The sequence below is a fragment of the Brassica napus genome, unplaced genomic scaffold (assembly GCF_020379485.1).
Source record: "Brassica napus cultivar Da-Ae unplaced genomic scaffold, Da-Ae ScsIHWf_469;HRSCAF=716, whole genome shotgun sequence".
Classification (NCBI taxonomy): domain Eukaryota; kingdom Viridiplantae; phylum Streptophyta; class Magnoliopsida; order Brassicales; family Brassicaceae; genus Brassica; species Brassica napus.
In genome coordinates this window covers 1-24,784 of record NW_026016543.1, presented here as the reverse complement: position 1 = coordinate 24,784, position 24,784 = coordinate 1, and the positions used below count along the sequence as shown (strand labels likewise).

The 24,784-nt window shown below is 35.6% G+C and overlaps 3 protein-coding genes across 3 annotated transcripts; 2 read left to right on the top strand and 1 right to left on the bottom strand.

Annotated features, from left to right (window-relative positions):
• Positions 1-2,203: 2,203 nt before the first annotated feature.
• Positions 2,204-5,011, bottom strand: LOC125604136. Its single transcript, XM_048774692.1, has one exon. It carries the CDS (start codon positions 5,009-5,011, stop codon positions 2,204-2,206), a length of 2,808 nt encoding a protein of 935 aa, XP_048630649.1.
• Positions 5,012-6,985: 1,974 nt separating this feature from the next.
• Positions 6,986-8,311, top strand: LOC125604135. The gene has a single exon (XM_048774691.1). It carries the CDS (start codon positions 6,986-6,988, stop codon positions 8,309-8,311), a length of 1,326 nt encoding a protein of 441 aa, XP_048630648.1.
• A 13,286-nt stretch (positions 8,312-21,597) lies between these two features.
• Positions 21,598-22,723, top strand: LOC125604134. Its single transcript, XM_048774690.1, has 3 exons — positions 21,598-21,805; positions 22,027-22,233; positions 22,332-22,723. The coding sequence occupies exons 1-3, from the start codon at positions 21,802-21,804 to the stop codon at positions 22,601-22,603; spliced, it is 483 nt and encodes a 160-aa protein (XP_048630647.1). The 5' UTR covers positions 21,598-21,801; the 3' UTR covers positions 22,604-22,723.
• Positions 22,724-24,784: the final 2,061 nt, after the last annotated feature.

Below are 24,784 nucleotides of genomic sequence, written 5' to 3'. Positions count from 1 at the left end.
AGGGATTGAGGAACTGAAGAGGAATGAAGTTGAGAAGGTTTGGGCGAGTTTGGGATCGACCTGGCCGTACAGGCCGTACTCATCAAGGGCGAACCAAACCTCGACCAAAAGTGAAAGTAACTTAGGAGAGGTGAAATGGTAAAAGATGGAGGAGCTTACCGTGAGGAATAATCCGACCGTTGAGGAGGATAAGACTCGGCCATGACAGCCTGTCCCTAGCTGCAAAGGTAAAGCAAAAAGGAAAGATGATTTACACATGTGGGAACAGCCATTGGATGAATTTAAACCTAGTCTCTTCTCTTTATTGACTTCACATGCTTACCCTTATCCTTAATTCTCCAAAACCCTTGGATCCTATCCTATATATTGTAAAATCTCTCATTAATAAATATAATAATATTTTGAGTCAGTCTCTCTCTCGTTCTTATGAGTTCATGATGATTCTTCACTAAACTCTCTACAATCTGATTTCATTCTCTTATTCTCTAATTCAATCAATCTCTTTCTATAAAAGTTTTATGGTATCAGAGTCAGGTTGCTCATAACCTGGTTGTTCATTTTGCAAACCTTCAGCTTCAGTTTAGCTTCAGTTTAGGATAATACCACGATCTGAGTCTTGCAAGACAAGATGGAAGGAAACAAGGTGCTGATGGTTCCGGTTACTCTGAAAGGTGGTGGAAACTACCTGCTTTGGTCACGGCTGGTGAAGACAGTCATTGGGTGCAAGGGTTTATGGGGCCACATCTCAGATGGAGCTCCAAAACCAGTTGCTGAGGACGGAGGCTCCACGGAGATAGTTGTAGCAAATCAAGAGAAGTGGGCGCAAGATGACCTGAAGGTGCTAGCAGTGTTGCAAGGGTCTCTTGAAGAGTCGATCTTGGAGCCATATAGCTATTGTGAGACCCCAATGGCGTTGTGGGAGACACTTCAGAAAGTGTATGGCAACATCTCCAATCTGAGAAGAGTGTTTGAAGTAAAGAGAGCTATCAACACACTGATGCAAGAAGAGGAGGAGTTCACCAAGCACTTGGAAAAGTTTAGGGCCTTGTGGTCTGAACTAGAGATGTTGAGGCCAAATACCAATAATGAAGCTACGCTGATGGAGAGGCGTGAGCAAGATCAAGTGTTTGGCTTGCTGTTGACACTGAATCCGGTGTATATGGATGTGATTAAGCACATGCTGAGGCCCACAAAGCTTCCCTCCTTTGATGATGTGTGCGCGCAGCTACAAAAGGAGGATGATTCCCTTAGCCTGTTTGGTGGAAAGGGGGAGATGACTTCGGCGAATCAAGCTGAGACAGTCCAAGCAAACAAGGCGACCTATAGAGGAGAGGAGAGGAAGTTTAGTGGCAACTGTGACCATTGCAAGAAGCCATACCACAAGAGGAGTCAATGTTGGATACTTCATCCCCACCTCAAGCCAGCTAAGTTTGCCAAGGACCGTGATGGAAGGGCACACCTCTCAGCTGAATCAAATGAGGCCGGTTCATCAAGAGGAAGCACTGGTGCTGGCGTGAGAGCTGAGGAAATTGATGTCAAGGCTATGGCATCTCAGCACACTCCCGGGAAGAGCAGCATGGAGCATGAACTGATCAGGCAATCTGACATAGATGCTCTCATCAAGGCTCTCAAGGAGAATGGTAGCTCTCTTACTCATACTCTAGGATACTCATATGCTGCTTGTAGTATACCTAGGAGTCTTGAGAACATAGAAACTGGACTGAAAATGCCTAGAACCTCTATTTCTAGAATTGAATCACCAAGTAGCTTTGCTGTTCAAAACATGATTAAACCTTTAATTGTGGATTCTGGTGCTTCTCATCATATGATAAGTGACACTAGTCTTATAAAAGATATAGAACAACCTACTGGACATGTAATGATTGCAAATGGTGATAGGATAGCAATAAAAGGAATAGGAAACTTGAAACTATTCGATAAGGAGACTAAACCTTTCTATATGCCTGAATTTACATCTAATTTATTATCTGTCAAGAAATGTACTACTGATTTACATTGCAATGTTATCTTTAGTCCTAATGATGTGAAGTTTCAGGATATTGAGAGTCATAAGTTGATTGGAAAAGGAGTAACCAAGGGAGATCTTTATATGCTTGAATACATTGCTCATGTTTCTTTTTTTTTTTTTTTTTTTGATCGAAAAACATATTTAATTCATTAAAGGAGTAATCCAACAATAGTTTTACTCATCCACCAACGGAGAGTTATTTAAAGATCGTAGTGCTGCTTTAGCAAGAGTATCAGCCATTGCATTTCCCACACGCGGGATGAAACAAAAAGAGATAGAGCTAAAAGAACTGGATAGATGGTGAATATCGAAGAGTGTTCCTTGAATCCAAATGTTATTCTTCTTGGTGGCCAAGAGAGAGATGAGAGTTTTGGAGTCAGAGAAAACTCTAAGAGAGTCAATGCCACGGTTGGCCGCTTCTGTGATTGCGGCCTTTAACGCCAACGCCTCTGCTACAAGGGCTGAGGAGACTGAGTGGCGTTTTGAAGAAGTGCTGCCTGCTGGTGAAGACATGTTATCGCGAAAGTGCCATCCCATTCCACAGTTCCCAGAGACAGAGTCCCAAGCAGCATCCGAGAAGACACTCCATGAAGGTCCTGCAACATGAGAAGATTGGGGAACATGGGAGTTAGACACACGGCGAGAGAGATCCACATTCTGTGGCAACATTATTTTTTCCTGCTTGTCTTGAGCTCCTGCCCAAGCTCGAGAGTCTTTAAGGATTTTCAAGACCGTTTCATCAATCGTGTACTCTTTATCATCAAACAGTAGCTTGTTTCTATTGGTCCAGAGGTTCCAAATCACCCATGGGGAGATAGGCGTTGTTCCTAGTCCTACCGGAGGCAAAGTAACGATTCTACTGCAACTGTCCAAAAGTTCTGGGACCGACATTGGAGGTTGTTGTATAGAAGACGGGGAATTAAGGCAAGGAAGTTTGGTCCAAACTTCGGTAGCAAAAGGACAGTGGAGCAGAACATGGATCTCAGTTTCGACCGCACCACACCTCACGCATTTATCATCAATGGCGATTCCCCTGTTTTGTAGTGCGGCACCAACGGGAAGGGCTCCAGCGTTGGCCTTCCAGAGTAGATGCTTGAGTTTTGATGAGGTGTTGAGGGACCATATCCACTTCTTCCAGTCAAAGTGGTCTAGTGGATCCGGGTCTGAGTTGATCTTTGCCAATGCATAGCCTGATCTCGTTGTGTACATACCCGATTTATCATTCAGCCACACCAATTCATCCTTCATATCACAGTCGCTAGTGATAATTGACTTTATAGCCTCCTCATAATGAGGCAAATGCTCTCTGATCATTTGAAGGTTCCAACTGTTGGATGCAGGTAAAAGAAAGTCCGCCACACAGAGATTGAGATTAGCTTGGGTAGGCGGGCCTACAGGGGTCATGGGTCTCTCCAAACTGAGCCAAGGCTCTGCCCAAACCCGAATGTCTTTCCCGTTTCCCACAATCCAACCAAGTCCTTTGCGGATAACCTCTCTTCCTGCTAGTATTCCCCTCCATCCGTGGGAGGCTACTGCAGGTGCCGTGCAACCTAAGAATGAGGCATTTACACAATACTTCCCAAGTAAAGTCTGTGCAAGAAGAGACTGGGGTTCTTTTAGTATCCTCCAAGCTAGTTTTGCCAATAGAGCATTGTTGAACTGTTCTACTTCTCTGAAACCCAAACCTCCAATCCCTTTTGGTCTAGTAAGTCTATTCCAGGACACCCAGCAGAGCTTTCTTACTGCTGGTTTCGCATCCCACCAGAACCGCGTTAGGACGCTCTGAATTTGTTTACAGATCGAGAGGGGCAATTTAAAACAGGACATTGTGTACGTCGGCAAGGCTGCTAACACTGCTTGTAGAAGAACTTGTTTCCCGGCGCTTGATAGATATCTCGTGGTCCAGCTGATCGATTTTTGTCTGATTCTATCAATGAGGCTTACGAAGATGTCTCTCTTCTTCCTTCCGAAATGCTCGGGGAGACCCAAATATTTTCCCACTCCACCTTCATTGTGGATATTGAGGAAGTTTTTGACTCGATCCTTAACTTCACTTGGAGTCTTAGATGAGAAGGTAATAGCTGACTTCCCAAGGTTAATACACTGCCCCGATGCTTCTTCATACAAGTTCAGGATGCGTTTCAGGGCCTCGCAGCTGGACACATTTGTTTTTGTAAAAAACATTGTGTCGTCCGCAAAAAGTAAGTGGTTGATTGGAGGGCAGCTTCGGGCCACTTTGATTCCAGCCATTTTCCCATCGTTCATGGATTTGAGGCAGAGCTGCGAGAGAACTTCCGTGCATAGAATGAAAAGGTAAGGTGATAGGGGATCTCCTTGGCGGATACCCCTTGAAGGGGTTACCTTTCCTTGTGCTGCGCCATTTATTAAGAAGGAGTAGGAGACTGAGCGGATACACTCCATAATCCAGACCACCCAAGTGGGGTGAAAACCCAATCTTGTTAGTACTCTCTCCATAAAGTTCCATTCAATGCGGTCGTACGCTTTGCTCATGTCGGTTTTAACTGCCATTGCACACCGAACACTAGCACCCGAGGTCTGTAGATAGTGAAGAACTTCGTGGGTAATGAGTACGTTGTCAGCTATTGCGCGCCCTTTAACGAAAGCAGACTGGTTCTTTGAGACTACGGTTTGGAGCACTGGTTGAAGACGCGATGTGAGCACCTTTGCAATGATCTTGTAGTGCTTACTACATAAGGCGATGGGCCTGTAATCCGCAACTGTCTTTGCTCCTTTAGTCTTCGGAATTAACCTGACATGAGTCTCATTGAAGCGAGCATCGAGTGTGTTGGTCGTGAAAAAAGACCCGACTTCAGCAGCTACATCATCTCCAATAATGTCCCAGAAACTTTGGTAAAAACTCGCAGAGAAACCGTCTGGTCCTGGTGCTTTGTCCGGGTTAATGGAGAATACCGCTTGTTTGATTTCGGACTTGTCTGGTATCCTAGTCAAGGCATCATTCATTTCAGTCGTGATGATGGGAGACAATACTTCCTCAACCACGTGAAGTGAAGGTGTCTGGTTCGACGTGAAAAGCTCGGAGTAGTAGTTCGCAATGGTTTGAAGTATTTGTTCTTCTTCAAACACCGGTTGGCCCAAGGAGTTCTCGATTACAGAGAAGTTATTAATGGTTCTTCTTTCTCGGGTTACAGCATGAAAAGGGCAGAGTTGCGATCGCCACTGTGTAGCCATTGGATTCTACTTCTTTGTTTCCAGTATTGTTCCTCCTCCAAGTCGGCCTTCTCCAAAATCTGTGACAGGGAACCAATTATGGTGGGATCAGGGTTGATGCTTGCTAGGGCCTCCTCTAGTTTTTCCTGTGTTTCCAAAATGAGCGCTTTGCTGTTCCTATTTTGTTGTTTAGACCATTCCATGATCTTTCTCCTTATCCTACAAATCTTCACCAATACTGATTCATATGACATTGAAGTCCAATGTTTCTCTACCAGGTTTTGGATCTCTGGCTCGTCTTTTAGTCTTCTGTCGAAACGGAAAAGTCCTCGTTTCTTCGGTGGACTTTGGTTGAGTTGCACAAGTATCGGTCTATGATCCGAACCTTCGAATCTCAAATACTCGCAACAGCCCGTCGGGTAGTTCTCAGCCCATTTACAATTCATCATCGCTCTGTCCAAACGGGATTGAATGAAGTGGCTATATCTAGTGCCTCTCCAGGACAGAGAGTTACCCGAGTGTTGGAGATCCCATAACCCCATCTGAGAGACAAAGCTTCTAAAGGCAAGGAAGAAGCCCTCCCAGCGTAAAGGTCCTCCAACCTTCTCTGAGTTGTCCAGCAAGTCATTGAAGTCTCCCACGCTGAGCCAAGCTTCCTCATCACGTCCTAGACCTAGTTCTGTCAATTGACTCCAGAACTGTGCTCTGTTTTCTTGTCGGGGTGATCCATAGATGAACGTGACTAGCATAGATCTTTGGAACATAGAGATAGAAGTGTCTATAAAATTTGAGGAGGAGGAAAGAATGTCCACCTGAACCTCAGCCTTCCAAGATAAGGACAATCCGCCTCCTGTTCCACTTGGTGTTACCATGAAGTGGTTTGTGTATTCCGTTTTTTGGAATAGTCGGAGTACCACTTCGTCTTGATTCATTGTTTCTTGTAGGAAAATGATTTCTGGGGAGATCCGAGACTTGAATTCCCGCAGCCGCTGGCCTGTCAAGGTGCTCCCAATTCCTTGACAGTTCCAGCTGAGTAGCGCTAAGGAAGAGCGCTTGGTTCTGCCCGAAAATCCTTATTCTTCTTTGAGATTGCAGGAATAATGTTTGCTTTCGGGGTTCCTTTGCGCTGAGTTGTTGTTGTTGCTGTGTTGCTCGCCTGTGTCCTCCTTCTAGGTGAGTTTTGAGTTTTAGCAACTCTTCTCTTCTTCAGGCTAATTCCGTTTACAGGGCTGGGGTTATATTTCTTTTTTGGTGGCGCTTTTCCTTCCTTCCTTTTTGCCACACTTCGAGTAACAATTCCCTGGCCATCAGATAGCCTGGCTTGGATAGGAGAGTTTTGTTGGTTCTCCACAGGTTGTGGTCCTAACCGTAAGGTGACATGTCTCCTATCTTCGCTCAAGGATCTTATTGGGGAGATTTGCTCTATTGGAGAGTGGAGTGTTCCCGGTGGGCGGGATCCCGAGGGTCTGTTGTTAGAGAGTCTTGGTGGTTCCATGATTTCCTCAAAATATTGGATTTCGATGTCTTGAAGGTGACTGGATCCTGTGGACGTTCCTTGGTTCGTACGTAAAGCTTTCCTATTAGAGGGCAAAGATAAGCTTTCCCGTGGACAATCTCTACCTCAACTACTGACTCCATTACAAACGAAGCTTGCTAGGACAACAGTGAAGAAGAATCTTATACAAAATCTCGCTAGTTTTTGCTCTCTGTGAGAAGCCCTTACTTCTAGCTCTGTAACTCAGCACCGGCATCTCCTTCGATAAAGACATGAGCCACCGATACTCAAGAGAGGACAAGAAGAAATGGATCTCGACTAGAGACCAGTTGAGCCGCAAGCCTCCTGCCCAAATTCCAGAGATTGATACAACGGTTCTAATAGATGAGAACAAGTTTACCCTTATTGGGAGAGTAACAAACCCTGCAGTTCAGAACACCAAAGCTCTGGTGGAATTCTTTCTTCAACACGGGAATGTCTCTGGGCGCCTCACTGGAAGAGACATGGGACCCCTCCTTTTCCAGTTCCGGTTCGACAATGAAAGAGACCTGCTCACCATTCTCAACAAGGCTCCTTTCCACTTCAAAAGATGGATGATTATTGTTCAACGTTGGGAACCAGTGATCTCTGACAAGTTCCCAGCTCTCTTACCATTCTGGATTCAGATTAATGGAGTTCCCCTACACTACTGGGATGATACAGCTCTACGTGCCATTGGAAACGAAATAGGCACGGTGGAAGCATGCATACCAACTCAAGCTCGAGTTCGGGTTAGCATCAATGGACTCAACCCCCTGGAGATGTTCAGAGATTTCACTCTACCCTCGGGAGAAACAATAGAGGTGGAATTTACTTATGAAAACCTGCAGAAACACTGCTTCAGATGTTACTCTCTTGGCCATGAAAAAGATGCCTGCCCTCTGGTGGAGGATTCTAGGGAGCGTGACAGAAGTCCTCACAGGCTTAGTACCTCTCAAAAGAATACCATGGCTAGCCTTGATGAGAACAGGAGGAAGTATGAAGAGAGGAGGAATGGAAAAAGTAATCAAAACCGACAGATGAGAGAATCTTCATCCACATTCTCCAAAAGGAACTACTACGAAGATCGTAGAACAGATTCAAGACACAACTCACGTCGTAATCAAAGCTACGAACCTTTCACTAGTGAATACCGTAGAGGCCGTGAAGACTACATTTTAGGAAGGTCCTTCTCACGGGAATCTGGAGCTAGAGCCGAAATAAATCCCAGGAACTCAGTCTTTCCAAGTAAGACAGCAGAAGCACATGATCGAGTCAGAGCTAACAGTAACCGCAGACTGGAGGAAAGGCGAGCTCCTAGCCATGATTCTGTATTACAAGCTCCGACACTACCAGCCCCTATACCACACTCAACGGACCTAAGAAGAGCTCTTTCCCGTAGAGATGAAGGGGAAGTTTCAGCGGAACAAGTTTCTTCTGGACGTCGGCCTATTAAAGAAAGACTGATGCTAGCTGATAACCCTCACTCTACTGACTTAAGGCGATCTCTAACAGTTAGAGATAAGGGGGGAGAATCGGGAGGACTTTCTTTAGCTGATAGACATTGCTCATGTTTCTAATCTTAGTTATTCATTTCAATCAGTTTCCGCTTTGAAAAATAATGCATTGTGGCATGCTAGACTAGGCCATCCTCATGTTAGAGCTTTGAACCTAATGTTACCAGGTGTCATGTTTAAGAATAATGAATATGAAGCATGTATCTCAAGTAAACATTGTAGAACTGTTTTCCAAAAGTCTAGTACTATTTATGAAAACTGTTTTGATCTTGTGCATTCTGATGTGTGGACTGCTCCATGTTTATCTAGAGAGAATTATAAGTACTTTGTAACATTTATTGATGAAAAATCTAAATACACCTGGATAACACTCATTAAAACAAAGGATAGTGTGCTTGAAACATTTAAAAACTTTCAATGCTATGTGACTAACCAATATAATGCCAAGCTTAAGATTTTCAGATCTGATAATGGTGGTGAGTATACAAGCAAATTGTTTAAGCAACACCTAGCTCAACATGGGATTCTTCACCAAACTAGTTGCCCCTATACCCCTCAGCAGAATGGTGTGGCAGAAAGGAAAAACCGACACCTTATGAAAGTTGCTCGGTCCATGATGTTTCAGAGTAATGTTCCTAAGCAGTATTGGAGTGATGTAGTTATGTCTGCGTGCTATCTGATCAACAGGATACCAACCAGAGTGCTGCAAGATTAGTCTCCATTTGAAGTTCTCAACAAGATCAAGCCATCCCTAAACCACTTGAGAGTGTTTGGCTTCGTGAGCTATGTGATGGTACCAGGAGAGATGAGAAACAAGCTTGAGCCAAAGAGTATAAGGACTATGTTCATTGGATACTCACCATCTCAAAAGGGGTACAAATGCATTGATCCAAAGACGAGAAGAGTGCATGTATCTCGAGAAGTGAAGTTTATGGAAACTAAAGGATACTATGAAGAAAGGAGTTGGGAGAATCTAAAAGATCTGTCTCGAGATGCTGATAAGGCCGCAACCCTTAGGATCATCTTGGAAGGTCTTGGGATCAATCTGACCCAGGATCAAGGAGGACGAAACTCATCTAGTTCTCCTGAAGCTGAAGAAACATCCCACTCTAATCATGAGAGGGGGAATGAAACTGAAGAAGCAAGTCATCCGAAAGAAGACTTGAGAGACTCTGATCAGTGTGTGATGATGCAAGATGAAGGGGTTGAGGAAATGAATGAGCCAGAACCTGATGAAGGGATAGTACAAGAAGAGGAAAGTGATGCGCAACAAGAGAATGTGCAAGAAGAAGCTGGGCCAGTCTCATCTCCGGATAGTGTCTCGGCCATTCCACCATTGAGGAGAAGCACACGGTTGAAGAAGGATGCTTCCAACTGGGTAAACACGAGAGTGTACTACAATGCCCAGGCTGTGGAGCATCCTTCCCAAGCAGTGTGTTCCTTTGCTCAGTTCCCATTAGAGCATTGCGCCTTCATGATAAGCTTAGATGACAGCTTTGTACCAATATCATATGAAGAGGCAATGATGCATGAGGAATGGAAAGAATCTGTTGGAGATGAAGCCAATGCAATAATCAAGAATGACACTTTGTTTGAGAGTGAACTTCCAAAAGGGAAGAGGGCAGTTACAAGCTGATGGATATTCACCATCAAGTACTTGCCAAATGGACAGATTGATAGGAGAGACAAGATTGGTGGCTAGCGGATACACTCAAACATATGGAAAGGACTACATAGATACATTTGCCCCGGTTGCTAAGCTACACACCATCGGGATAGTATTATCTTTGGCTGTGAACCTTGAGTGGGATTTGTGGCAAATGGTTGTGAAGAATGCTTTTCTTCAAGGAGAGTTAGAAGATGAAGTCTATATGTACCCTCCACCAGGCTTAGAAGGTCTTGTGAAGCCAGGGAATGTTCTAAGACTAAAGAAGGCTATCTATGGCTTGAAACAATCTCCTAGAGCCTGGTACAACAAACTCAGCACCACTCTAAATGGGCATGGCTTCAGGAAGTCTGAATTGGATCACACTCTCTTCACACTTACTACTTCATTAGGTATCATCTGTTTACTTGTGTATGTTGCTGATATCATCATAACAGGTAGTGATAAGATTGGAATAAGAGAAACAAAAGAGTTTCTCAAATCTGTCTTTGAAATTAAAGATTTGGGAGAAATGAAATACTTCCTTGGGATTGACATATGTAGATCGAAGGAAGGTTTATTCATGTCTCAGAGAAAGTATGCACTTGATCTTTTGAAAGATGCAGGTTTGCTAGGAGGGAAGACAGCCAAAATGCCCATGGAGGATGGGTATAAGGTTCCACGTGAGGGGGAGATTGAGGATAGCAAGTTGTTTCATGATCCAAAGCTTTATAGGAAGCTAGTGGGTAAGCTCATATACCTAACCATCACACGGCCTGATATATGTTTTTCTGTGAATCAGGTGAGCCAACACATGCAAGTACCAAAGGAGCATCATTGGCGCATGGTGGAGAGGCTCTTGATGTACCTGAATGGATCAGCCGGTCTAGGAGTCTGGTTGGGATGCAACAAGAGTACTGAAGTAGTTGGGTATTGTGATGCTGATTGGGCTGGTGGTCGAGCTGATAGAAGATCAACTACAGGCTATTGCACCTTCATTGGAGGCAACCTAGTGACTTGGAAGAGCAAGAAGCAGAAGGTGGTGTCTTGTTCAAGTGCTGAGGCTGAGTATAAAGCAATGCTGAAGCTCACCAACGAGTTGGTGTGGATCAAGGGGATCTTGAAGCATTTGCAGATTGAGCTAGCTACACCAATGACTATGCATTGTGATAACCAAGCCGCAATTCATATAGCCTCCAACTCAGTGTTCCATGAGAGAACCAAACACATTGAAGTGGATTGTCATAAGGTGAGGCAGATGATAGTCTTGGGAGTGATCTTGCCATGCTATACAAGAAGTGAAGATCAGTTAGCTGATGTCTTTACCAAAGCCGCAAGACAGAAGACCATGGAGTCCATTCACATCAGGCTAGGACTTATTGATCTCACACCAAGTGGCTTAGTCCCCTTACCATGGGGTCTTTACTCTTTTTCCCTTATCAAGGTTTTGTCCCAATGGGTTTTCCTTGGTGAGGTTTTTAATGAGGAAGATCTCATGGTTTCCAAGCTTGATCAATCAATAAGATCAAGCTTGAGGGGGAGTGTTGAAATGAGCTGAGTTCAGTGTATAAGAAGGCATAAGGGATTGAGGAATGAAGTTGAGAAGGGTTGGGCGAGTTTGGGATCGACCTGATCCGTACAAGACCGTACGGGCCGTACAGGCCGTACGCATCAAGGGCAAACCAAACCTCGACCAAAAGTGAAAGTAACTTATGAGAGGTGAAATGGTAAAAGATGGAGGAGCTTACCGTGAGGACTAATCCGACCGTTGAGGAGGATAAGACTCGGCCATGACAGCCTGTCCCTAGCTGGAAAGGTAAAGCAAAAAGGAAAGATGCTTTACACATGTGGGAACAGCCATTGGATGAATTCAAACCTAGTATCTTCTCTTTATTGACTTCACATGCTTACCATTATCCTTAAGTCTCCAAAACCCTTGGATTCTATCCTATACATTGTAAACTCTCTCATTTTTAAATATAATAATGTTTTGAGTCAGTCTCTCTCTCGTTCTTATGAGTTCATGATGATTCTTCACTAAACTCTCTACAATCTGATCTCATTCTCTTATTCTCTAAATCAATCAATCTCTTTCTATAAAAGTTTTACAAACCACATATCTTACACTTTCTCTAAAAATACATCAAAAACTGAATATTTTGATTACAAATTATGTAAGGTTCATAAGCTCATGATTCTTGGTGATTAACGTGCAGGTTGTTGTTGTGGTGAAGTTCTGGGTGATTGGAGAAACCACGCAAGTCATCTCACGAGTTCAAGGTATGGAATCGCAAACTACATTTTATTTTTCAGATCTGTTCGGCGAAGAAGTCTTCTCGAGTTTAATTATGGGTTTTGGTCAAACCTTTGCCCGCGAGATAAGATTTCTAAAGAAGTCTTCTCTCAAAAATTCAAATATAGTCAATTGCAAAAGTAACCCAGCAGACTTCTTGCGACATTGAGAAGACTTTCGGAAGACTTAGAGAAACACTTCTTTTGAAGTATTCTCCACGTAGACTTCCCTAGAAGTCTTCTACAAAAAGTCAAAATTCTGACTAACTTCGGTCAAATTCGAAAGTAACATGTTTATCCTAGAAGACTTCTCTGGGAATTTCGAAAAAATTCAATTTCAAAAGTAAGCCAGTATTTACAAAGGAAGACTTCCAAAGATGTCTTCTGTAGAGTAGACTTTGTCTTCTGTAGAGTAGACTTCTTAAGAAGTCTTCCTTTGTAAATTTGCAATTGCAAAAATGACCTAAATAGAAGACTTCTTTTGAAGTCTACACAAAGTAGACATCTTTTGAAGTCTTCCATAGATGACTTCAAAAGAATTTTTCTACGTAAATCTTTATTAAACTTCAAATTTATCCAAAATTAAAATGAATTTTTAATATTTTCTTGCTAATTCATGTTTATTAGTCAATATTGGGATTACTAAGTCGAGTTTATGAATTAATTGGTGATAATTATGAAGTTACAAGCATTGATGTTTAATAATGTTTCTAGCTAAACGAAGAAGTCTTCAGTAATTCTTCCTCATAGAAGACTTGTAGAAGACTTCTCCGATGATTTTGTTTTATTAAGTTGATGTTCTGTGTTTGTGTTGTCTTCCTCATAAGATATGATATTTAACTTCCATGAGATTTAAAATTTGAACTTTCACTTAAAATTCAATTTTGATCTTTTGTGAATTTGACTAAGGTTTCTTGAGAAGTCTTCTCTCTTAGTTTTAGCAAATTTTACTAAGTTTTTGTGTTGTTGTGTATTGTTATGTGTGGGTAGAATGATTAAAATATTTTTTGGTATGTTGATCAATAACTTTAATGAAGTCAAGTACGTTTGACAAAACATGAACATATTTACCATTCTTTTGATTGACATCTCTTAAAGTTTACAAAATAATTCACAAAAAAAAATATTAAACATACAAATCATAAAAAGACCATAAACAAAATTATTATACAGCTAGATATTATTCCTCAACATAGATAAGCTTTGACTCCACTTTACATCATCTTGGGCAGAAGACTTTAGAAGACTTTCCGAAGACTTCGTGGGAAGTCTTCTAGCATAAAATACATTAGAAGATTTCCCAAGAAGTATTCCGAAAGTCTTCCGAGAGTCTTTCGCGAGTCTTCCGAGAGTCTTCCGATAATTATCCCAGAAGTCTTCTAAAATCTGTCTTAGATATGAAAAATCTGCATATTCAAAAGCATTCAAATGACTTCAAAATAGAGAAGACTTCAAAAATAAATTTTTAGATAATAAACAAAACAGTCACATTAGGTTGGATCTATAATTTTGTAGAATCTAATATATAAAACACATAAAATACATATCCAAAATTTATACCACTTTAGGCAGAAGACTTCGGAAGAATTCCTGAAGACTTTGGAAGACTTCCTGAAGACTTCCCATGAAGAAGTCTTCTAGCATAAAATACATTAGAAGACTTTCTAATAAGGCTTCTGAGAGTCTTCTTTCTCAGATTCTTCTGAGAAGTCTTTTAAATTTTCTCAGATTTGGAAAAATCTGCAAATTCAAAAACATTCAAATGACTTCAAAACAAAGAAAAACTTCAAAAATGAAAATTTTATGCTTACAAAATAAACAAAACAGTCACACTATCTTGAATCTATAGTTTTTAATAATCTAACATATAAACACACACATAAATTCATATCCAAAATTTAGAGATCTACCTTTGAAAGAGTGAAAGATGAGAATCATGTAATGGAAAACCTGCAAAAAGAAATAAATTAGTGAGAAGACATAAAAAAGTGAGAAATGGATATAAAATTTGGTGTTTTGATGTTCAAAGAGATTAGAGAGAGGTTGGAGAGTTTTAGAGTGAGAAACATTACATTTTGTTGCAGTCATTTGAGAAGAAGAAAGAGAATGTGCAAATTTTCTTTATATATGGAAACAAAAATTCCAATTAGGTTAAATATTTTCGACTCAGAAGACTTCTGGAAGACTTATGGATGACTCATGGAAGAGTCATGGAGGACTTATGGAAGACTTTGATTTAGGCGGGAAACCTAAATTTTACTTAAATTTAGGCGGGATGTGTCGGAAGACTTATTTTTAAGTTTTCTGTGAGTCTTCTAGACCCTAAAATCAAATAACTATGCAAAAAAAATTTAAACTTATAAAACTTAGAAAGTGTTTAAATCAAATTATTAGATAGTTACTAAACATATATAGGTCAATTTGAAAAAGGAAAAAATCTAAAACCCTAAAGATACCAACAATACTATAACATATGTTACCAAACACTAAACCAATGACTCATGAACCAATCTACATTCACTCATCTATGTTGAAAATAATTCAATTTCAGAGAAAATAAGTTTACATCATTGAAAAATGTTTATTATTATATGATTTCAAATTTTAACCCATGAAAATATTTTTTATAAAAAATTTAAATTGTTTTTAAGATCTAATCTATGAGAAGACTTTATTTGGAAGACTTCTGGAATACTTATGGAAGACTCCTGGAAGACTTATGAAAGACTCATGGAAGACTTATGGAAGATTACTGGAAGACTTAAGGAAGACTTTGATTTAGGCGGGAAACCGAAATTATTCCAAAATTTAGGCGGAAACCATAAATTCTACTAAATTTTGGCGGGATGTGTCTGAAGACATCTTTTTAAGTCTTCTGTGAGTCTTCCAGACCCTAAAATCAATTAACTATGCAAAAAACATTTTCTTAAATTAAAAAAAAAAACTTAGAAAGTGTTTAAATCAAGTTATTAGATAGTTACTGAACATATATGGGTCAATTTGAAAAAGAAAAAAATGAAGGTAAAATTTCAGAATCTAACCCTAAAGATACATACAATACTATAACATATGTTACCAAACCCTAAACCAATGACTCATGAGCCAATATACATTTACTCATATATGTTGAAAATAATTAAATTTCAGATGAACAAAATTTACATCATTGAGAAATGTTTATTATTACATGATTTCAATTTTTTACCTACCAAAATATTTTTTATAAAATTATAAAATTATTTTTAAGATCTACTGAACGAGAAGACTTACAAAGAAGTCTTCTCTAACGGAGGATTATAATGGTAAAACTAAATATAACTTTTTTGTTTATTTATAAGGGGGCTGTTGTAATTTCACTTGGCTTTTAGGTTACTTTTGCATTTGAATGAATTTGGGGTACATTTTGTATTCAAAATCAAGTTTTTAATCACGTTTGGCAAATCCCCCTAAATTATATTTTCCTAATATAATATGATTTCTCAAATACAATCACAATTTGTTTACTGCTTATTTTTAACAGACATTAAAAAACTATCATTTTAACAATAAACATCTTTTGATAAAATAGTTACAAAATATTTTAAATGGCATAAAACTATATACTTTAATAGATTTATTATATTTTTCATTATTACAATTTTATGTTTTCTTAATATTAAACTTAGTTTTAAATTTTCTGTTTTTATGTTTGTGGAGTTTAATCTATACTATTATCTGAAAAGTGAATTTGCTAGTTTTTCATGCTCTCCATAATTTTAGGATGAGTCATTAATTAAAATAAATAATTTTAATATGACTGATTAAAGTTTTAATATCATAATAAATAATTATATAATTCATTATTTAACTGATTAAAAATTAATAATATAAAACTTATCTCAAAAACATAAATGAAAAACGTGTTTAGAAAAATAAAATATAATTACATGTATTTATTTTGTGTTTATCTACATCTTTATTTCTTATTTGTTAATTTTTATAATTATTATTATATATACACATAAAATAATTAAATTTCTCATTATAATATAATATTAAAATAGTTTTATATAAAACAAAATTGATTTATATTTTTCAAGAGTTTCAAGGCATTATAACTTTGTTTAAACTAAAATTTTTAAAATAATAATATGTAAAGAAAAATGTGATTCTTCTTCTTTTTATAAAAAATGTATTTCAAAATGATTGTTAGTTATAATTATTAAAGTTTTAAAGTTAAAAGACCATTTCAAATAACAAATATATATTTTATACTACATAAATACTATTTTATAGGAAAATATCAATACCAATTTTAAATTAAAAAAATATAGATTGACTATTGCTTATTTTTTCTGTTATAGCATCTGGAAATGAAAATAACAATATATAGGAAATGTTCTTATCTTATACATTATATATTAATGTTGTTTGTCAACATGGTTGATTTGTTTGAGTGTTTATTCAGTTATTATGGGGGGTATTTCACAATACAATTATACATATATCAGTAATTTTATTTACTTTGATTAATATAATATGTAAATTTGGGTTCGGTTTAACATTCTTGTGCTTTTAATTTATTTTGAGATTTTATAGGTTTTGATTATTCCAAGAATTTGATTTAATAACATCACTTTATATTAACAATTATATATTTTCTAATTAATTACATTATTTTTTATAAATTAATATAATAAAAATTGGTTAGAGAAAACAACATTTAAAAAAAAAACTATTGATGTAGTTATCCAAAAATTAAGAAATTGAAAGATTCATAAAATAGTATGAATTTAATTTTTTTTATCTCTAAATAATAGTACATTTATTAATAAGTATGTATAAAATAATTATGCTTGCAAATGCGGGCAAAACACCTAGTATAACCATAATCAAAATACCAAAGTAAAAGTGAATTCTCATTTTTATATTATTTAAAATAAATTTCAGCTTACCTTTCAATAAATCTAAGACATAAAATTATTTAGAATTTATAAAATATTTTAATTATTGTAAATATTGATATGTGTTAATGAGCTTCCAAAATTGTATCAGTTACTTATGTATGTAACTTACTATTGATCATCGTTTTATTTTCTAATTTTTATTTAAAAAACATATAATTTGATAAATATTATTAAATACATGCACATTTAAACGAAAATAATAATAATTTGATTTAACTTAATTATATAATAAAAATAATTATACTTTAGTTTGAATTTGAAAGAATATATGTAACTCAATATACTCACAACATGAGTGACTCGACTAATCATCATTATATCTAAAATCATATTTTTAACTACAATAAGAATATATAATTTTATAATAAAATAATATGTTTTATAAAAATAAATAATGGGATGACTCAAAACATATTAACAAATGAAAATAGAATATTAACCAACTGTTACAGTTTAGATCTTTTGTAAATTATATATATGCATGAAACTTCAAAATATTTTTGTTATATTAATTTATGTAATTTGGAATCAGACATTTTAGTTTATTTTAATTTTATTTTAAGCATAATATATCTTAAGTTATATTACATAATCTTCCTAAAATATATTTACATATCTAAAACAACAACCAACCTAAATCAAATAAGAAAATTAATCAAAATTTTAATACATTTAGAATAAAAAATATTATAGTTGAATTCAGAGAAATCGATGCAATCCAATATATGCAAATGATAATTAAATCGATTGTAAAAAACAAAATCGACTAGATATAACATATTTAAAATCATATGTATATTAAAATAATATAATATTATTAATATAAATTATGCATACAAATTATAAAGTAATCTAAACTATTAAAACTGAAGTACATTTTGTACTTAACCCTAAATTTTCCCTAATATTTACAATCCTCTGCCACTGACCTAGTACAATGTCGTTTTAATTATACCAGTTTCCTAAACATATTTCTTATTCTCCTGTCGTTGTCTTCCTAATGTTAAACCAAAAAGCCACGAACAACGAGAAGATGACCAACCATACGGAGATCTATGATTCATGTATTTTTCTCAATCGCATTAGCTGCCAGTTCTACAGTCTCGATGCAGTCGAGTTGTTGTCGATGCTAATTGAGGTTGATCTTACGGAATCAAAAAACGCTCGACGTCCGAATCTTCTATTAGGTTCTAGGATTCTAGCTGAGAAAGATTCTTGAGCGTTGCGAGGCTTGCATCGTCAATGCCTCTTTGGAGGTCTATGGATCAGAATGTATGAGCGGGTGGGTTTCAAAACTACTTCTTTCTTGCTCTGGAAAAACGTGCTAATTCAGTTTTTGCTGTAGTTACTACTCAAAATCTTAACAAATCTGTTTTCATCAGGTTACAAACTTGTACGTTGGGAAAGACCATGTTAAGGAGTTCTGTTGAGTAAGAAAATCCTTGTTGGTTTGACAACATGTGAGCATATGGAGAACAATTATAAGAAACTAGGAATATATGTCTCGTTCTTATGAGTTAATTGGGTTGTTGTTGTGGTCGTATATTATGGACTTTTAACTTCATTTTCCCCTACTGAAAAAAAATAATTCACTTTTCCCCCTCTCTATTCTCACTACTCTTTTATGATTATGCTTTCATATATAACCCTCTATTAATTTATTATATCTCATTCCAACTCATAAATACATTAATTTCTCCAATTAAATTAACCAACTCATCTACCATCATAGGCCACATATTAACCTTAACCAATCAGATTCTGGCTGACCCACACCTCTCTCTCTGCCTCTTTCCTCTCCTCTGGATAGATCCCTTCTTCCTCACTCTTCATTGGTGATTTTGAAGCTTGAAAGACAAGTAATTCTTATCTGTTTTTCATGATTTTTTTTTTTGTGGAATATCATTTAAATATTGTTTATATCTCGGTCACGTTTAAAAAGTAAGAATTGATGAAAGTTTTGAGAGAGTAAAGACGATTTTGAAAACTGTGTATATGGATTTCAAGTATATTTTATGTCTGTTTTTGATGAATTTTTTTGCCGGAATACTATTTAAATGAAGTGTATATCTTGGCTAGTGTAAAAAAAGTTTTGATGCAAATTTTAAGATATAAAAAAACGATTTTGAAAACTGTGTTTATGGGTTTATGGTATATTTTATGTCCGTTTTCAATGCTTTTTTGTGTTTAATTTCATTAGATGAATTATATATCATGGATAATGTACAATCTTTCATTTGAAGAATTATATATCATGGGTGATGTAAAATCTGAACAAAATTGTCCTAAAAATTTGATTAGTTAGTGTAAGGATAATTTCTAGGTATTACTAAGATGACTATAGTTTACTAAGGCAAAACTGTTTTACTAGTAATACTAGTATTACTATTTATAGTACTGAAGTGAAATGAATAAGTATTAGTAAGAGACTGTAGAATTTATTTAAAAACTGAAATTCTAGAAGTCAACTCACAATAGACTTATATATAAGTCTTTCTATGACAAAGTTAAATTTCTTCAAAATATTGGTCATTTACAAAACTAACCTCGTTTTTTGGAGACTTATTGGGAAGTCCACCCAATATTTTTCGTTACACAAAAACCTTAAAAACTGTTAAAGTATTATTAGGAAAACTCACGAAATAATCAATTAAGAAACTAACATATGCACTAACCAGTAGCTTTGCCAAAAAATACTCTACGTGAAACACATATGAATTTCTTAATATAATACATAGCTGCGGCGAGAGTTTGTGATTAGATTTCCCAAGCATCCATAACTTCTTAAGGAAAGATACTCATTTGTTATTGACCAAAAAGAATAATACTTAAGTAATTTATTGAAAATATAATCTTGCGATCCAATTTTTGACTTTAAAGGATGAAATGAGAGAGGATAAGAAAGATAAATGATTTATGAATGTAAGAAACAAGATAAAAAGAAGTACACATTGATTTTTTAGTACATTAGAGTTTGATTTTGGTTGTTAATGGTTGTTTGTGATATTGAAAACCATGATATTTTTTATAAATAAGTGATGAAGATGAGGATGTATGAGTAAAATTATTATATTTCCAAAAGTCAAATAATGACATTTTTGTGAATTAATTAAGTTTTTAGAATCAATAGGGAAAACAATTTTTTTTTAAAAATATCATTTATGTGTTTGACAACAAATTTTAAGTCATTTTTTGAAAGAAACTCATCAATTAAAGCTGTATATAAATATATCTTTAATGTGGTCTACGAGTAGACTAAAAATCAGAGTGTGTGCTGAAGACACTACCCAAACAAACTGACATATTTGTGCTCAGGTTTGTACTTGAAAAATAATATTTTGCTCTTCATATGAACAAAGTTTTTTTTTAATATGAACATAGTATTATTCCGTAAAATAATATATCAATCCAATTAAACTATGTTTAATTTATTAAATGTAAAATATTATTTAAATTATGTTATCAGTTAATAGAATAACTATATATTGTTTTTCAATTTCACAAATCTAAAACATTAATACAATAACATTTCAAATTAATGTTTTTATTTTATTTATAAACACAAAATTGAAATCAAAAGGTATATACATGCAATAAAATTAAAATGATGTTTTTGATAATTTATTTCCATCAAATTATTAAATATGTAAATTAAAAAAATTATATAGAATAGTGTTAATTTTTTTTTGTTTTTAAGTTTTAAAACTTAATTTAAAAAACAAATTTAAATAAATAATATACACAAATTTAAATAAATTATATAAACTAAAAAATATGAATATGATAATTGTTTTTGTGAAATAAAATTTTATAAAAAAATAATTATCATTTTGAAATGACACATTAAAATCAAGTAGTTTTTAAGGGGAAAATGAGCATTTAATCCTCAACTATTTGAAATCAGCAAGTTTAATACTGAACTAGTACTTGCACGATTTTATTTCCCAACTAATAGTTGGCTTGGCAAATTAGTGACTAAGAAAATCAACGGTTAAGTCAATGACTAGTCTCGTTAATTTTATATCAATTATCCTCGTTATTGAACTTGAAAAACTCGAAATCTATAAATTTAAATTCTAACTTTGAGTGAAAACGATTTCCAGCGATGGAAAAGACGATTTCCGGTGATAAGAGAGAAAATCCGACCCAATCACGGAAAAAATATCATCGGAGATCGCCATTTCCATCGCCAAAAATCGTCTTCATTCAAAATTGGGGTTTGAATTTGGGAATTTTGAGTTTTTCAGGTTTAATGGCAAAGATGATTGATATAAAACTAACGAGTATCGTATGGTTGACTTTTTCAGTCACCAATTTGCCAAGTCAACTATTAGTTGGAGAATAAAATCGTGCAAACAATACTTTGATATTAAATTTGCGCATTTCAAATAGTTAACTCATTTTCCGGGTGTTTAAGAGATTATTTCACCATTTAATTTGTTTTACAAATGTGATATCTGGGGGGCCTGGCCCAATAGAAAACACATGGGCCTTTATACATAGATAGACGCATAGGAGGAGGTTGCGGCAGGTTTAACCCTAAGTCTCTTATCGGCAGCAAAACTTTCCACGAAGAGGCTTCTCCTATTTTCTTGCTCGCAGAGTCGAACCATGTCCACGGGCACCGACGAAACGATGGACAGACTTTTCCCCAGCCACTGAGAAAAGAGATGTGTAAGATCGATCCCTTTCTCGAAATTGTTTGTCTGGTACATAATGATTAGATTTCATCCGATCCATTTGTCATAATAAAATTTCGTTCGTACATGTGATTAATTAGACATAGAGTAGATTTCTTCTGATCGACCTGTTAGATTATTGACAAAATTTCTTGTTTTCACGAATTTTTTTTTTTTTTTTTCATAAGTATGTCTTGATATTCCTTCTACTCGCAGTGCGCTCCACGTATGTTATGTTCGACGCGGAGGATTTCTCAATCCCTGATCCTCTTTTGTTTAAAAAGAATATCGTAACAGCTATTGAGAAAGAAGGTTATCGAGGTCGGATTAGAATCAACGGTTACTTTGGCCCAAAGATAACCATCCCCCAAGATTTGCTTGACCAATATTTGGAAGCCGGAATTTATTCCAAAATATTTGAAGGTGTTTTACGCTTTACTTACCCCTCTTTTCTCACTATCTTTCTATCTCTTTGTTTTTCTTCCTTTTTATGTATATATATGTTGATCTTACTATTCCAGGGGACAGAGTTGCTCGAATGAACATGATGTTAGTGGAGCTTCTTTTCTGGGCAATGAGCCATTATCCTGCAGGAACAAATGTGCTGATAATCACAAAAAACCAAAAAATCCTAGAAGAACACAAGGTCCGGGATATTATTGAAGCTTTGGCAGTGAGAGATTTCTATTTTGCCATTGAACATCCTGATACCTTCTATCCGCCAGCAGCATGCGCCGAAAGTTCTGAGCTATTTATTCCGATAGCTACCAGAAAGAGGACGCTTGATGGATGAATAACTAAATCAACACTTTATTAATATGATGATGTCGTTTTACATTTTATTTTATGAGTACTTCAGCAACCTATGTGGGAAGGGTACCAAAACAATTTACAAGAAATATCTTTATCCTTATCTCTCTCTGTCTGTATTATTACTCCCTCCTTTCTTGATCCGACGTTCTGCCTTGTTCTTAGTGATTTTTAAGCTCAAACTTATCAGTCTCCGCGGAAGAGCTGTAAAAAAACTTCCATATTTCGTCTCTCTTATTGTTTTTGTTTTATAATTTGTTAATTAAAATTTTATTCTTGTAAAAAGAATTATTATATTAAGAAAAAGTATCTTCATTTTTGCATATATTATCTTTTTTTTCTAAAAATGAAAACAAATATTTCCCAAATATGAAGATGAAACAAAAAAAATTTCATGTACTATACTATTTTAAAATTCTACAAATAGAATATAACTCAAGATTCATGTTAGTAATAACAATTGAATACTTAAGAAGTAAGTTTAAGGTTTGATATTGTCTTTAGATCTGAAAAAAAAACTGAATATCCAAAATGTCAAAATCATTTCAAAACATAAAAAACCTTCACAAGTAAAACTTTTATTTTTAAATAATGAATTAGGTAGTTGTCCGCGAAATTCACAGATATGAATATTGTATGAAAATATACATTTTGTATACAATGCCAAAATTTGAATAATAATTAGAAATATTAAAATTGCATTAGGTTGAATTTATAAACTTTTGAATCTAACATATAAACCTCAAGAATATATATTCAAAATTTGTAGATCTATACTATTAAAACAGGTTACATTTCGGTTTTTTACTCTAATTGCCCCTAGCGAGTAGCCTTGCCGTCTTTTTCATTAAGGGCAATTTGGACTTTCCGCACCATTTTTGTTTGATACTGCGTCGTTTTCGCCTAAACCACTTTAATGGTTTGGCTTTAAACCGCGAATTCCTAATTCTAATTCGGTTTGCGATTATTTTCCTGTTTGATACTGCGTCGTTTTAGCACTTTTCGAGCCATTTCTGTTTGAACCTGTGTCGTTCCATTGAACCATATTCTAATGGTTTGTTTTTAAACCTTTTTTTCCTAATTCTAATCCGGTCTAAGATGATTTAGTCCCTAATGTCAGATCTCAAAACAGTTAGGGTTTCAATCCTTAAATGCAAATTACATGACGTTGACTATAACCACATAACCTAAACCATGAACCCTCTTTCTGAAATAATTCTTGGATCGAATGTATTAACAATGAAATGCTACTTACTGAAAAACGTTATCAATATTAACAATGAAAATCAAGTCATTTCTTCAATCTAATCCCATGATCTAAACATTTCATCATAGAAATGAATTTTCTTTCAAGTAATCTCTAAATTTGAACATTTTCTAATGGATAAGAACACAACCTCTAATCTATTTACATAATCTTGATAGAATCCATATTTTCGTATATTCCTAACAATGCTAACTGATGTCGTTATCCGTCTTTAAAATATAGATTATTTAAAAACAAATCTGAAAAATATAATCCTAACAATACTATAGTTTTTTTTTCATTCGTTTAAAGTGTTGAATTATAGATATCTATTCTTTTACGCTGACTGATTTTCTTAACATTTAATTTATATCATGTAATACATTTACGATGCGTAATTCAAAATTTTAATATTTAACTTTCCATAGTTTGTGTATCATTATGAAACTTGGGCGATGGTCAATGTATTAACTAATGTATATATACAAACTTTCATATCTGCTTATAGCATATATTACATACTTGGTCGATCGTCTAACACTATATACTATTAAGTAATTAATTAATGCACTTAAAAGCAAATATTGGTATTGACAAAAGAAAATCTCTCTATTAATTTCAAATTGTTAGTTGATCCACACATATAGATTATAAAATATATTGCCTAAATATTATCTTAACTGTATAATTGTTTTTAGGAAATGCACATTCACGAAATATCCTCAACTTCCTAAAATATGCTTGGATATTCTATAACAATAAAATCAATGTTGCACGCAAAAACCCTATTTACCTCCTCTTATAAATACAACCATTTCCATCTTCCATCCACTTCAACACACCATTTCGATGCAGAAAAAAGCAATATGAATTCTCTTATGCTGTTCATGCTATTGAGTGATGTGAAGTCTTTCAAAA

Coding starts and splice junctions, on each gene's coding strand:
- LOC125604134 (XM_048774690.1), top strand. Junction 22,234..22,331: donor TTATTCCAAAATATTTGAAG/GTGTTTTACGCT, acceptor TTACTATTCCAG/GGGACAGAGTTGCTCGAATG.
- LOC125604136 (XM_048774692.1), bottom strand. CDS start 5,011: ATGAATGATGCCTTGACTAGGATACCAGACAAGTCCGAAATCAAACAA.
- LOC125604135 (XM_048774691.1), top strand. CDS start 6,986: ATGAGCCACCGATACTCAAGAGAGGACAAGAAGAAATGGATCTCGACT.